The following is a 16,023-nucleotide window of genomic DNA, read 5'->3' as shown; positions in this document are numbered from 1 at the left end:
AAACTGCATATATTAGAGCTGATGCTAGTCGCCATCAGGCACCATGATGTGTCTGTCAATTCTATTCTCTTATAACAACCAATAACCCTGCATTGTTTTAACACACAATATTTACTATATTCATCTGCCCCACAGAAAAGTTGTCCTGTTCAATGAATGAACAAAAAGTCAAAAAGTGAGGAATTTCAAGAGAAAGCTACTATACTAAAAATATTCTTAACTTGAAATCAATATTACAAACTCTCATAAATGTCTCCGAATTCATGAAAAAGAAAAAGCTAGGGGTTAAGATTAAAGAACATAGATTCTTTTATGCATTATACAGTATGTATTATAGTCCCTAAAAATATTTATATCGTATGAGTTATCTAACTCACTGTTGAAGTATCAATGACGCTTTTCTCTCTTCCATCAAGGTCATCATCTTCATCTTCATCACTGAAATCTGCAGCTGCACTTTCAAGGAATTTGAAATTATCCAGCACGGAGGCAGAATCTGTTAACTCTGATTTTCTGGCGTAAAACATGGACATACTGCTTAGTTAATCTTTTTAACTTCGACAAAAGAATTAACCCATGATATGTTGCATTAACTTCTGTTTATATGGTAACTATAAATCCCAAATCACATTATCTACATTGATTCTTATCAATTACACTCCCACAAATTTAAAAAGCAATACATGAAGTGGATATTCTTTAAGTACTTTGTAATCCATCCTTCCTTCCTTCCTTCCCTCCCTCCCTCCCACCCACCTACCTACCTGGAGACAAAGTCTCTGGGCTCTGTCGCCCAGGCTAGAGTGCAGTAGTATGATTTAACTCATTCCAATCTCAGCTTCCTGGGTTCACGCAATTTTCCACTTTCAGCCTCCTGAGCAGCTGGGATTACAGGCATGAGCCACCATGCCCTTATAATTTCGTATTTTCAGTAGAGACAAGGTTCCACTATGTTGTCCAAGCTGGTCTCTAATTCCTGAGTCCAAGTGATCCGCCTGCCTCAGCCTCAGTCAGCCTCCCAAAGTGCTGGGATTACAGACGTGAGCTACTCATATCTATTTAGATTAGTGGTAATCTAATGTAAAAAACTCCCCTTTCTGATTCATTATTATTTTGATCCTTACACCAACCTTAATATATTTCTCTTTTTAAAAATATTTTCATTATCTCTACCTCCTTTTTTCTCTACTCTTATCCTCTCTGCAACTCTCCCTTTGACCTCTTACATAAGTTTCCACAACTAAAAAAATAACAAATATGTCATTTTTCTCTGATGCAATTTTGTATTTCTGCTTAACAGCTAAAGTAAAAGGGAAAATGTGTACATAAAGTTACTAACAGCAATACACTAGTCAAATTAACATTGCTACTAGACTTGACTCTGTTGATTAACAAGCCATTAATCTCTTAAAAATGGTTAAATTTTCAAATATATGACTTGAATTTAGTTCCCTCAAAATAAATTTAGTAAAGATTCCAATGGCCAGTACAGAAAGATTTATCTCCAGTTCATTAGGTAATCTTTTAGACAGAGAGGATTTTCCCGGAAAAAAAAAAAAAATATATATATATATAGAAACCACTATGGACAAAATTTTCAAAAGAGATCTACCTTAAATTTCAAATCTGCTTACAGCTTTGTGTTTGGTATCACCCTCCCCTAACTCTTTATCCCTACTGAAATCGGACAGATTAGCAACAGTATCTTTGTCATTCTTAAAAGACAAATCAAGGCCAAAATGCACAAGAGTGGTCTTCCCTGAAAGTCTTTACTGAAGGTTATTAAAGTATGCATTATAGTTATCAAAAACATTTATACTATCGGCCAGGCATAGTGGCTCATGCCTGCAATCCCAGTACTTCTGGAGGCCAAGGTGCGCAGATCACGAGGTCGAGATTGAGAACATCCTGGCCAACACGGTGAAACCCCGTCTCTATTAAAAATACAAAAAATTAGCCGGGTGTGGTGGCTGGTGCCTGTAGTCCCAGCTACTCGGGAGGCTGAGGCAGGAGAATCGCTTGAACCCAGGAGGGGGAGGTTGCAGTGAGCCAAGATCACGCCACTGTACTCCAGCCTGGCAACAGAGTGAGACTCTGTCTCAAAAAATAAATAAATAAATAAACAAAATGAAATAAAAAATTATACTATCTAAGTTAACTTGATGACTTATATTAAACCCATAATGTAAAAACAGAACTAAAGATAATGTCCACATAGTCTATGTCTATACAGAGAAATACCATGCCTTACATTTACAAATATAAGTTAATGTATTTTTTAACGCAGCCTACAAAGTTGGAAATGTATTCTTAATTATTAATGAATACATTTTAAGGCTCGAAGGAACTTTGTTTATAAAAATCCTACAATGAACATTTACCTAATCCCATAATTTTAATTTATATTCCAAATAACAGGAACTATCTTCTTGCTAGAAAATTTATAGAATTCAATTAAAACCATTCTTCCTTCCTAAACAAGTGTCAAAATAAAAGTCAAACTTAAACATTCACAGAATTTTCGGTTTTTTATTCAATTAACAATCATGGAAATTTTTTCCCAATAAATAAGAATCTCTTTATTGAACTGTTTATGCTTATTTTGAGCAGAATTACATATAATTATATGCTACACAATCCAAAATGGAAAATATTTCAAACAGCTACTGAATTTTTCACACTTACGCTGTCACTTCAAAATAGCTACTTAAAATAGATATTTTATATCAAAGGAAAGATAAATTACAACATTATTAGATAAACAAAAGCGGTTAAAAAACAGGGTTACTTCTAAAGAATTTGAGGTATTTTTACAATTTCTGGATCACCAATCATGAAATGTCATTCTTACAGATTTGTACTGAATTTCCAAATAAAATCTTTTCCAAAGTTTTACTTAGTGTTTAAGTCAATATATTAAAATCTGTATTAAATACATACGTTTCAAGCAAATAAATATCATAAATAATATTCCTGAATTAAAAGTCATAAATGATAACTCCAATCCTTATGTTACCTTCTAACCAAATAAAATTTTAGAATTTTTATTAAATTATAATTAAATTACTTCTATGTCACTACCTAAAAGAACAAGTAATGCCCATAAAACCAAAAATATTTAATAAGAATTATAGCTAAAACACTTCCAGACAAAATACTTACCCAATCATTGCTGTCTCTTTAACTTCAGCCTCTGTGCCATTTACAACTGAGTCCTGATTTTTGTCATCTTCCCTGTCAGTGACATCACTTGAAAAGCCCAACAAAGCTCGCACTCGTTTAGATTTCACATCTAGAATAGTATCTGTATAACCCACCTCCTGTAGATACCTGTGTGAAGAGAATCCTTAGAGTTCAGTCATACTGGAATCAGTATTCTATAATTTAATATGTAAATAAAAGTATTTATTTATGCTCATAGCCTGCATTAAGACTTAACAGTACAGTACTATGCTAGTAAGACTTGTTAATAAATAATCTTCCAGCTGCAGATGGAGCTGTCTCTTGCAGTACCAGCCTCTACAGTCACTGAGAAAAATGAGAGAACTATACAATACACCATTCATTACATTTACTATAAGAAGAAGCTGGTCTTTAATATATCTAATAGCACATTCTTTCCTTTAGGCTGGATTGGAGCTAGCTCACTCCCAGACTCTACCAAATCAGTATTTTATAATAGTTATTTCAGTAGTTTTTTACATTCGTCATGGATCAACTGTTTGTGATCTAGACAGAATGTTCCTAGCATATATGGAGTCCTTCATTACACACATGAAGGCAGTATTTCTCGAGTCACTTCTGCAGAATTGAAGCTTCTATCCTGAGACAACTTTAAAATAAAAATAGACGGCAATTAAATTGTAGCATGTAGGGGGTGTGTATACACACGTGTGTGTACCTTACTGAAAGGCAGCAGCACAAAAAAAGAGCAAAGGCTTTGTATTGAGAGCTAGATCTAGGTCCTATTTCTGCCACTTACTTGCACAACTTTAATTCTCCTGAACCTCAGTTTTCTAATTCCTAAAACAGACATACCTAATATTGTACCTGGCATATAGAAACCACTCAAGGCCTAGTAACACCAAAGTTGACCAAAAGAGACCAAAAGTGGCAGTGGCAGGACCATGAAAAAGGTAAATGCCATTAATAAACATGACAGACAAACATCAGACATTAACTTATAAGTAGGCACCGAGTCTGCTGGATGAAAGAAGAAAACAAAGGTTGACAAGATAACCAGTTTAAGTTCAGTTTATTGGAAGATTTGGTCTTAGTTATAGTAGCTGAAAGAGTTATCTCAAAAACATATGTGATCAAAGGGAGTTAAGTGTATCTTACCAAATCAAGATGCCCGTTTTTCAATCCCATCCAATATTTACAGAAAGGTCTCGATTAAAATTTGGATAATTAATTCCTAACTTTCCTAAATTTAAAGTTCTTGAAAACTGCTTCAAAGATGTTGTATTTTTCCATTTTTAACAAATAACATTTGAGACATATCTCACTTTGGCAACAAAATCACATTACAAATACCTGTTTCAAAACTGCTCTTGCCATAGATAAGCTGGTTTTACTAAACAGTTACTTCCCCATTCATTGATAAAATGACACCTTTACTCTGAAGAACAGATTATGGGTCCTTTGAAGTTTTTGAAAATATCTCTTGGGTAGCTCATTATGAAACCATTTTTCATTTTAAAAAAGATTAGCGGCCGGGTGCAGTGGCTCAAGCCTGTAATCCCAGCACTTTGGGAGGCCGAGACGGGCGGATCACGAGGTCAGGAGATCGAGACCATCCTGGCTAACACGGTGAAACCCCGTCTCTACTAAAAAATATTAAAAAAAAATTAGCCAGGTGAGCTGGCGGGCGCCTGTAGTCCCAGCTACTCGGGAGGCTGAGGCAGGAGAATGGCGTAAACCCAGGAGGCGGAGCTTGCAGTGAGCTGAGATCCGGCCATAGCACTCCAGCCTGGGCGACAGAGCGAGACTCCGTCTCAAAAAAAAAAAAAAAAAAAAAAAAGATTAGCATTCTAAGAACACATCTATTTTAAAAAGGAAGATGTGTAAGTCATATTTAAGATCAAAGTGTGGGCATTAGTAAAAATCCACTTATTAAATATCAGAAAATATCTCATTTTCTTGTAACTATCGAGATTAAAAAATAGATACGTAAAGACATTTTAAGATTCTCCTTCCATAGTCAAAAGGAATAGCTGCTATACATCCACTTTGGAAACCTTGGGTTTAAAAAACTTATCATCAACCTCCAAAAAACCAGGTAGCAAATTTCATTTTACTGAGGCACAAATCTGAATATGAGTTTCAAAGGTGGTATTCAAGAACCAGGCACTGAGCTGGTGAGTCTAGTCTACCTCTTGATATCAGAACCTCAACCCATCTTTGTTTACTCTTTATTGTCTCAAATACATATTAATATTTTACGGAAAAAGGTGACTGGGCGTGGTGGCTCGCACCTGTAATCCCAGCACTTTGGGAGGCTGAGGCTGGGAGAACACTCGAAGTCAGGAGTTTGAGACCAGCCTGGCCAACATGGCAAAATCCCATCTCTACAAAAACACAAAAAAATCAGCCAGGCATAGAGGCACATGCCTGTAGTCCCAGCTACCCAGGAGGCCGAGGCAAGAGAATCACTTGAGCCCAGGAGGCAGCAGTTGCTGTGAGCCAGATTGTGCCACTGGACTACAGCCTGGGCGACAGAGTGAGACTCCATCTCAATGAATGAATGAATGAATGAATGAATGAATGAATGAAATACATGTTAGGCAATATTTGCGAATTTGGAGAATTCAAAAAGTTCTCCAATTATTTAGAAGTTTTAAAACATAACAAAATTGCATGTAAACTCCAATTGCACATTTTTTTTTTTCTCTGAGATGAAGTTTGGCTCTTGTTGCCCAGGCTGGAGTAATGGTGCAATCTCGGCTCACTGCAAACTCCACCTCCCGGGTTCAAGCAATTCTCCTGCCTCAGTCTCCCAAGTAGCTGGGATTACAGGCATGTGCCACCACGCCCGGCTAATTTTGTATTTTTAGTAGAGATGGGGTTTCACCATGTTGGTGAGGGTAGTCTCAAACTCCTGACCTCAAGTGATCCATCTACCTTGGCCTCCCAAAGTGCTGGGATTACAGGTGTGAGCCACTTTGCCTGACCAACTGCACATATATTAAAATGTTATATATTCATACACAAAATATGCAATGAAAAGAATAACTTTAAAGGTATAAAACTCTTTTAACTATGTAAGTTCTACCACACAGAAAAAGTATTTAATATGAAAAAGGAACAGTAATTCAGTTAAGCTTTTTCACAGCATCTGTATAATAAGAGATAAAATATTCATCTGATTTGAAAATACATAGTAAAAATAACTTCATAAAACTGTTTCTTGTCTTCAGCCGTTCACATAAGTTTGACCTTGGGGCACTTACTGTCTGAGTAGTTGTCGACCTTGTTTCCACATTAACTGGCTGTTTTGTTGTGGCTGCACTTCTGTTTCATTACCTTCATCTAGAAAACATTAAGTCATAATAAAACTGACTTGTTTTACATATTAGAGGGCATCTCAATTCATTAATAAGGTCCAATAAACATTTATAAGATTATGAATGTAAGGTATGTGTTAGGATAATGCAAGTTGTTTTTTAACTGTAATTTCTATAACAAAACTCTAATATAAATTATTGCTACTGGATTTCCCTAAGAGTATGAAACTAAAATAAATACATTTTCCCTATCTTTAACTAGACTGAGAATTTTTCTGCAGAACAAAGACTTATCCAATCAAGTCACAAAATGAGAGGCAAATAAAAGTATTATAAAGTAGCACATCGCTCTTTCCAGCCAGCACGGAGCGATGGGCATCTCTCGGGACAACTGGCACAAGCGCACAAAACCAGGGACAAGAGAAAGCCCTACCACAAAAAGCGGAAGTATGAATTGGGGCGCCCAGCTGCCAACACCAAAATTGGCCCCCGCCGCATCCACACAGTCCCTGTGCAGGGAGGTAACAAGAAACACCATGCCCTGAGGCTGGACGTAGGGAATTTCTCCTGGGGCTCAGAGTGTTGTACTCGTAAAACAAGGATCATCGATGTTGTCTACAATGTATCTAATAATGAGCTGGTCTGTACCAAGACCCTGGTGAAGAATTGCATCGTGCTTATCGACAGCACACTGTACCGACAGTGGTACGAGTCCCACTATGCACTGCCCCTGGGCCGCAAGAAGGGAGCCAAGCTGACTCCTGAGGAAGAAGAGATTTTAACCAAAAAACAATCTAAAAAAATTCAGAAGAAATACGATGAAAGGAAAAAGAATGCCAAAATCAGCAGTCTCCTGGAGGAGCAGTTCTAGCAGGGCAAGCTTCTTGCGTGCATTGCTTCCAGGCCGGGACAGTGTGGCCGAGGAGATGGCTATGTGCTAGAGGGCAAAGAGTTGGAGTTCTATCTTAGGAAAATCAAGGCCCGGAAAGGCACATAAATCCTCGTTTTTGTCTTCACCCGTGTAATAAAGGTGTTTATTGTTCTGTTCCCCCCCCCAAAAAAGTAGCACATCAGAACTAGAACAAGTCAATAATAATAATAATTGAACATTTAAAAATAACTAAGGGTATAACTGGATTATTTGTAACACAAACAATAAATGCTTGAGGGGATGGATAGCCCATTTTCCATGATGTGACTAGTACCCATTGCATGCCTCTATCAAAACATCTCATGTACCCCATAAATATATACACCTACTATGTACCCACAAAAATTAAAAATTAAAAATAAATAATAACTGGGCATGGTGGCTCACATCTATAATCCCAGCAATTTGGGAGGCCAAGGCAGGTGGATCTCTAGAACCCAGGAGTTTGAGACTTTGAGACCAGCCTGGGTGACAAGGAGTAAACCCCATCTCTACAAAAAAAAAATTATCTGGGCATAGTAGCATGCAACTGTGGTCCCAGCTACTAGAGAGACTTAGGTGGGAGAATCTCCTAAGCTCGGGAAGTAAAGGCTGCAGTGAGCTGTGATCGTGCCACTGCACTCCAGCCTGGGCAACAGAGGGAGGCCCTGTCTCAAAAAAATGAATGAATGAATGAATGAATGAATAACAAATAAATAATTTTTTTAAAAAACGAATTAGAAAAAAGTACTGAGGAATAATGGTAGAAAAGCCAATTTGGTAAAGAGCAGATATGTAACAACCTCAATCCAAACCTGTTTCCTTCATTAGTTATTATATTTACAAACCTCAGGAAGGCCAGACGTGGTGGCTTATGCCTGTAATCCCAGCATTTTGGTAGGCTGAAGTGGGTGGATCACCTGAGGTCAGGAGTTTGAGATCAGCCTGACCAATATGGCAAAATCCCATCTCTACTAAAAATACAAAAATTAGTGGTGGTGGGTGCCTGTAATCCCAACTACTCAGGAGGCTGAGGCAGGACAATCCCTTGAACCCAAGAAGCAGAGATTGCAGTGAGCCGAGACTGCACCACTGCAATCCAGCATGGGCGACAGAGCAAGACTCCTTCTCAAAAAAAAAAAAAAAAAAAAAACTCAAGTATTCTTTTAACAACATTCTTTGAATGAAAATCTCCTAAATATTTTAAACCTTAAATTCATCATTAGGTAAAAGCAGAATCCTTTTTAGAAGGTGGTAAAATAAAAAGAGCTTTCCCTATGGTAAGTCTGGATTGTACAATCTATCACTAAGCTACACTATGGTTCTATATTAACAGTACAAAAAAAGTACATACTTTCCTCAGCTCTTGATCAAACTCTATAAAAAACTGCTAATCTTTATAGGATCTTATTCAAGTGGAGATACAAAAGGGACTGGAAAAATTTATTTGGTAATATTTGAAATTAAGTATTTACGGGCCAGGCATGGTGGCTTACACCTGTAATCCCAGCACTTTGGGAGGCCAAGGCGGACGGATCACGAAGTCAGGAGATTGAGACCAGACTGGCTAACACAGTGAAACCCCGTCTCTACTAAAAATACAAAAAATCAGCCAGGCATGGTGGCACATGCCTGTAATCCCAGCTACTCAGCAGGCTGAGGCAGGAGAATCGCTTGAACCTGGGAGGCGGAGGTTGCAGTGAGCTGAGATCATGCCACTGCACTCCAGCGTGGGTGACAGAGCAAGACTCCGTCTCCAAAAAGAAAAAAAGAAAAAAAGAAATTAAGTATTTACTACATACTTTGTTAAAAATACATATATTATCTCTTTTATTCCTTACAACCTCAAAGGTAGGTACTTAGCCTCATTTTAAAGATTCTAAGAAAGCTGAGTTTCGGAAAGTAATTTTCAGGTTTTTTAGTTAGAAACTCAGTTGTAAGTGCTGAATTTGTTTCACTCCAGAGCCCCAGCATTTTCCTTCACATGCTATCACTACAATAGGAAATTAGAGAAATACATGAATAAAAATAAGAATTAAATCTTGCATGTTTGTTTTTCTCCTAAAACAACTCTAAAATAACTAGGCTTAGTTCTGTGACATACAAAAGAAACAGAAGTAGAGTAGACCACAGAGACGGGTAGAAAATAAGGGGAATTAAATTAGTTCCAAAAAGAAGCTAATTACTTTGTGATAACTTCGAAGAGGGTATAAATTTAAAAAAAGAAAAAAAAAAGGAAGGGGGCAAAAACGCTGTCCCCAAGCTAAGGAAAAACAAATACATCTTGTTTCTACTGACCACAAATTCAGGATCTGTGTATGTAACGTAGTATGTTCCAATACATCTCCTTCTTAAGTCAAGTGAATAACCTGTACTTGCCAAGTAAAAACATTTACATTGTCATTTCAAGACTTCAGATATGAAATGAAGTTTTGAGATCATTAAATCTCCCATCAGAATAGGGCTAAATCCTTTCTATGCCATCCTCAAATATACTCAACTACTTGTGCCTATTTTGGCAGCCAGTGATACTACAAAAGTGTGATAGAGCAAATCAATGGAATATGACTCAAGAAGAACAAGGAATGAATTACTGATACAAACATACATAAATCTCAAATGCATTATTCTAAGTGAGATAAGCCAGAATCAAAAGGCTACAATCTGTAAGATTCTGGAATTCATATGACTTTCTAGAAAAGGCAAAACTATAGAAATGGAAAACAGACTACTGGTTGCCAGGGGATTAGAGTAGGGAGGGAGAGATTTGTGAAAACACTAAAAAGGGTGACTTTTATGATACGTAAATTATATCTTAATAAGAATCAAATAAGAATGTACCCTATCCAGGCCGGGCGCGGTAGCTCAAGCCTGTAATCCCAGCACTTTGGGAGGCCGAGACGGGCGGATCACAAGGTCAGGAGATCGAGACCATCCTGGCTAATACAATGAAACCCCGTCTCTACTAAAGAATATAAAAAACTAGCCGGGCGACGAGGCGGGCGCCTGTAGTCCCAGCTACTTGGGAGGCGGAGGCAGGAGAATGGCATCAACCTGGGAGGTGGAGCTTGCAGTGAGCTGAGATCCGGCCACTGCACTCCAGCCTGGGCGACAGAGCCAGACTCCGTCTCAAAAAAAAAAAAAAAAAAAATGTACCCTATCCTCTTTAAAAAAAAGTGTATTCTTATACTGAGATAAAATCTGACTCTCTAAGTAACATCTGAGGTTATGGCTTGGGCCGCAGTGGCTCATGCCTGCAATCCTACCACTTGGGAGGCCGAGGTAGGCGGATCATTCATACCCAGGAGTTTGAGACCAGTCTGGCCAATATGGTAAAACTTCATCTCTACTAAAAATACAAAAATCAGTTGGAGGCCGGGTACAGTGGCTCACACTTATAATCCCAGCTACTCAGGAGGCTGAGGCAGGAGAATTACATGAACCTGGGAGGCGGAAGTTGCAGTGAGCCGGAGGTTGCAATGCGCCAAGATCACACCATTACACTCCAGCCTGAGTGACAGAGCAAGACTTTATCCCCCACCAAAAAAAAAAAAAAAATAGCTGGGCAATATGGCACACGCCTGTAATCCCAGCTACTAGGGACACTGAGGCAGGAGAATCATTTGAATCTAGGAGGCGAAGGTTGCAGTGAATCGAGATTGTACCATTGCACTTCAGCCTGGGCAAAGGACTTCATCTCAAAGAAAAAAAAAATTTGAGGTTAAAAAAAGAAACCCAAAGTCAAATAGCTCTTATATTTCCTTATTCAGGCTAAGCTCGCAGTTCCTTCCATGGTTAGCAAGTAGTCATCAACTATCACATTCATTCTTGCCTTGTCAAGTTCAAAAAGTGACATTATGTAAAAGTGAGGATTTTAATATAGATAACAGTTGAATTTCTCGGTAATATCAAAAGTATTTGACTGCTATTTCCAGTCAAATTAGAGTAATAGACACTAGATTTACCCTCCTGCTGAAACAATTATAAAACAAAACAGATGAAACAATGGTTTTCAAAACACTGGACGTCAGGCAACAAAGGACAGTAATACCTGAGAGAAGGGGGAAGCAAACAGGTAAGCCTCATGATTGTCCCAGACACCACCTAGAGAGAGTTTCCAGATCATAGCACAGGGAGGAACAAAAACAGTATATGAAGAAATAATGGCTGAAAAGTTCCAAATTCCATGAAAACTATAAACCCATAGATCCAAGAAACTCAACAAATCCCAAGCATAAGAAACATGCAGGGAGGCCTCACTACACCAGGGCTTATCATAATAAAATCACTTAGAACCAATGGTAAAGAGAAAAATCTTAAAAGCAGCCAGAGAAAAAGGTCACATTACATACAGAGGAACAAAAATAAGAACAACAGGAGATACCTCATCAGAAGTAATGCCTATGAGCAAAATAAAGACTTTTTCAGGCCCGGCGCGGTGGCTCATGCCTGTAATCCCAGCACTTTGGGAGGCCAAGGCGGGTGGATCACCTGAGGTCAGGAGGGTTTCTAGACAAACCTGGCCAACATGGTGAAATCCCATTTCTACTAAAAATACAAAAAATATCCTGGTGTGGTGGCAGGCACCTGTAATCCCAGCTACTCGGGGCGCCGAGACAGAAGAATCGCTTGAACTTGGGAGGTGGAGGTTGCAGTGAACTGAGATCGCGCCATCACACTCCAGCCTGGGGGACAAGAGTGAGACTTCGTCTCAAAAAGAAAAAAAAAAGACTTTTTCAGACATACAAAAGCTGCAAAAACTCATTACTAGCATTCCATATTACAAGATACGTGAGAGGAAGACTTCAAAGTTGAAGGAAAATAATATGGAAACGCAGATCTACACAAAGGAATAATGAGTATTGGGAAATTTTTTTCATATTATTATTTAAATATCTTTAAAAGACAAAAGACTGCTGAAAAAAATAACAATGTAGTGTGTGGTTTATCACATACATAGAAGTAAAATACATGACAACAATAGCACAAAGACTGGGAAGAGGAGAAACGGAAGTACACTATTATAAGGTTATTATACTATCCATGAAGTGGTATATTATCACTTGAAGATAGATTGTAGTAAGTTAATGATGTGCCTTGTAATTCCTAAAGCAACTACTAAAATAAGAATTACTGTTAATAAGTCAGCAAAAGAGATAAAATTGAATCATAAAAAATATTTGAGGCCGGGCGCGGTGGCTCAAGCCTGTAATCCCAGCACTTTGGGAGGCCGAGACGGGCGGATCACGAGGTCAGGAGATCGAGACCATCCTGGCTAACATGGTGAAACCCCGTCTCTACTAAAAAATACAAAAAAACTAGCCAGATGAGGTGGCGAGCGCCTGTAGTCCCAGCTACTCGGGAGGCTGAGGCAGGAGAATGGCATAAACCCGGGAGGCGGAGCTTGCAGTGAGCTGGGATCCGGCCACTGTACTCCACCCTGGGCGACAGAGTGAGACTCCGTCTCAAAAAAAAAAAAAAAAAAAAAAAATTGATAATTCAAAAGAAGACTGAAAAAGAAGGAAAAGAAACAAGAACAGACGGAACAAAACGAAACAAATTACAAAGGTGGTAGCATTAACCTAACCATATCAATAACTGTAAGTGCAAATGGTCTAAATTTCTCAATTAAAAGACAGAATTTATCACACTGGATATATTCAACTTTCAACAACTACCTGGCTTCTAATATTAAATAGGAGAGATTGAAATATCAAAAATAAATACACTTTAACATAGCCTGAGATAAAATTTTCCTAAAGTAGAAATATGAAGGTCTGAAAGTGGGACAAAAAAAAAATCAGAAAGGCAAAGTAAATTTTAGTGAAAAATGTTTCAGAAAATGTTTGGATTATCAGTTTTAGGAAAATATGGTAAATACATAAAAGAGCAAAGAATGGGAAAAAAAATCCCTGCTTCTTTAAGGGTTATGCTATTTGAGTATACCCTTTCTGCCACCTCCTAGTCCTTATCACTGTCATCTATAAATCCCAAGGTAATCCTCCAAATCTGGCTCACATGCTTCTGCCACCAAAATTCTACATTATTTTGAATGAAATCAATATGCATGTAGGTGATCCACTTCTGCCTCTCCATAGCCACTACCCTCTCTAGCTGTCATACCTTAGGTTTTGTCATCATGAAGAACTATCATAGATGCAAACTGATTCTCTGAGCAGACCCGTCAGGCTCAATTACTCCCAATTCATTAGTTCTTTTTTATTTCTTTTTTCCCTAAATTCACTAGTTCTTTAACTTAGCTGGGACCTCTAGCCAGGGGCCAGCACACTACTGCCTGCATGTCAAATCCAGCCTACCACCTATTTTTATAATACAGACACATCCATTCATTTCTGTACTGTCTATGAATGCTTGCACATTACAGTGGCAAAGCTGAGTAGCTGAAACAGCCTGCAAAACCCAAAATATTTACTATCCAGCCCTTTACAGAAAAAGTTTGCTGACCTGCCCTAGAACAGAATCTACCCCCTTACTTTTAATTCACTCATTAGCCAGCCTCCTTGTGTCTTCACATCCTTCCCTCTGTAGTTATAGTTCATGGCTTATCACTTCAATCATTCCTTTGCCAAATTTTTTTGTCCCTTTGTTTCTCCGTGAATTCAACTATTAACTATCTGCATTCTCTTTGACTTTACCCAGGCTACCAAATGTGTAGCTTAGTGCCTCTACATACACTCATGATCACACACCTCAACTGGACTCTCAGCTTTTCTTGACCCTACTATTCCCTAGAAAGTTAGTCTTCCTGTTTACCATTAGCATTTTAAACCTTTTCTACTTTTCTTAAACATCTGACCCACTCTCAGCAGATAATCCTCTCTCATACATAAAGCTATCATTTGTGGACGTTCCCTCAAATACCCACCACCAAACAGAAATCCAAATCTATAAACCTGTTAACCTAATTTCCTACATTCTCTCTTGGTAATGATAAAAGACATGCTCCTCCTGCCATTCTCCAGCTATGCTCAGAATCCAAACCCTATCACCTTCTTCACATTATCTTCCTATTTTGAGTACCTCTACTCTTTCCCTTTTACTGGTTACTCCTCTAAGACACACATCACACATGCGCGTGCGTGTGCACACACACGCGCGCGCACACACAACTTTCCTTGACCCCATGTGTCCTTCCAGCTATTGCTCTCTAATCTCTCTCCTTCACCTTCACAACTTAAGCTTCCTGAAAGCTAACTATATCCACTTCGTTTCTGCCCTCACCTCTCTCCTAAAGTTCTCAGTGTCCCACGTGTTACAAAGTCCTACAGATATTCTTCAGCCCTCTGGGAATTAACCAGTAGTGTTGAATAGTCCTTCCTTCTAGAAACCATCTCTTCTCTTGGTTTCCTTGGTCTCCTGGTTTTCCTCCTACCATTAACGTACTCTGTATCAGACTCCTTTTCATGCTTCCATTCTTCTACCAGTTTTTTAAATGTCATCCCTCAGGGTTCCATTTTATGTAATCTTACCTCACATACAGCTCCTGGGTGATCGTTTCAACTCCAATGGCTGTGAGTGCCACCAGTACCATATGTTGATACCTCTCAAATTTATGTCTCTAACACATCCATATTTCTGGCTTGAGCTTCAGACCCATATACTCAACTGTCTACTAGCCATCTTCACTTGGTTATCTAAGAAATAAATCCAAAAGTGAACCCACCATTTTCCAAACCTACTTCTGGTCTAGTTGTTCAAACTACAAATGTGGGAGTCACTTCTGACTCATCCTTTTTTCACCCGCTACATCCAATCAAGAAGCAGTTCCTGTGCTTGCCTTGGCAGCACATATACTAAAATTAGAATAATACAGAGAAGATCAGCATAAAATCAAATTTATGTATACATAAAAAGAACTAGTTCCTGCAGATTTTACTTCCTAAATATTTCATGAACACACCCTTGTCAAGGAAACCTTACTCATTTGCCCAGATTGCTGCAACAGTCCCCTAACCAGTCGCCCCCTCTCCAACATTACTCTTCTCTAATCCATCTTCCACACTACAGTCCATGTAATCCAAGAGCAAATCTGATCATAAACCCCTAATTAAGATCCTTCAAATGCTTTCCTTCTTCTTCTTCTTCTTCTTCTTTTTTTTTTTCTTGAGACAGAGTCTTGCTCTGTCGCCCAGGCTGGAGTGCAGTGGCCGGATCTCAGCTCACTGCAAGCTCCGCCTCCTGGGTTTACGCCATTCCCCTGCCTCAGCCTCCGGAGTAGCTGGGACTACAGGCGCCCGCCACCTCGCCCGGCTAGTTTTTTTGTATTTTTGTAGTAGAGACGGGGTTTCATTGTGTTAGCCAGGATGGTCTCGATCTCCTGACCTCGTGATCCGCCTGTCTCGGCCTCCCAAAGTGCTGGGATTACAGGCTTGAGCCACCGCGCCCGGCCATGCTTTCCTTCTTCAAATGCTCAGAATATTCCTAGGCATGAACTACTTAACATGTGTCACAAGGCCCTTGTAACTATTCTACCCTCCAGCTAACTCTCTATCTACCTCTGGAAACATTCCTTCCCTCTCTCCCACTACTATCCAGGTATCCCATTTCTCAAATGTGCCATAGTCTTACCTCAGAAGCTTTGCTGCT

General features: G+C 38.8%; 1 protein-coding gene and 1 pseudogene across 6 annotated transcripts in view; one reads left to right on the top strand and one right to left on the bottom strand.

The window, feature by feature from the left end:
- Window positions 1-16,023, bottom strand: part of STRN (striatin) — a 139,753-nt gene that overhangs the window by 66,844 nt on the left and 56,886 nt on the right. For 5 of the 6 annotated variants that reach the window (XM_033176045.1, XM_033176046.1, XM_033176043.1 and 2 more), the window contains exons 4-6: window positions 6,453-6,531; window positions 3,163-3,330; window positions 378-513 (exon numbers count right to left, since the gene is read on the bottom strand). In XM_033176045.1, coding sequence (XP_033031936.1) covers window positions 378-513; window positions 3,163-3,330; window positions 6,453-6,531 — 383 coding nt within the window. Of the gene's footprint in view, window positions 1-377; window positions 514-3,162; window positions 3,331-6,452; window positions 6,532-11,467; window positions 11,564-16,023 lie in introns of those variants that run through there. The other variant, XM_033176047.1, reaches the window with a different exon arrangement.
- LOC117062475 lies at window positions 6,878-7,509 on the top strand (annotated as a pseudogene).

The sequence above is a fragment of the Trachypithecus francoisi genome, unplaced genomic scaffold, assembly GCF_009764315.1.
Source record: "Trachypithecus francoisi isolate TF-2019V2 unplaced genomic scaffold, Tfra_2.0 Lachesis_group17, whole genome shotgun sequence".
NCBI lineage: Eukaryota > Metazoa > Chordata > Mammalia > Primates > Cercopithecidae > Trachypithecus > Trachypithecus francoisi.
The sequence above is the reverse complement of the archived record's forward strand: the minus strand, read 5'-3'. Positions and strand labels throughout refer to the sequence as shown.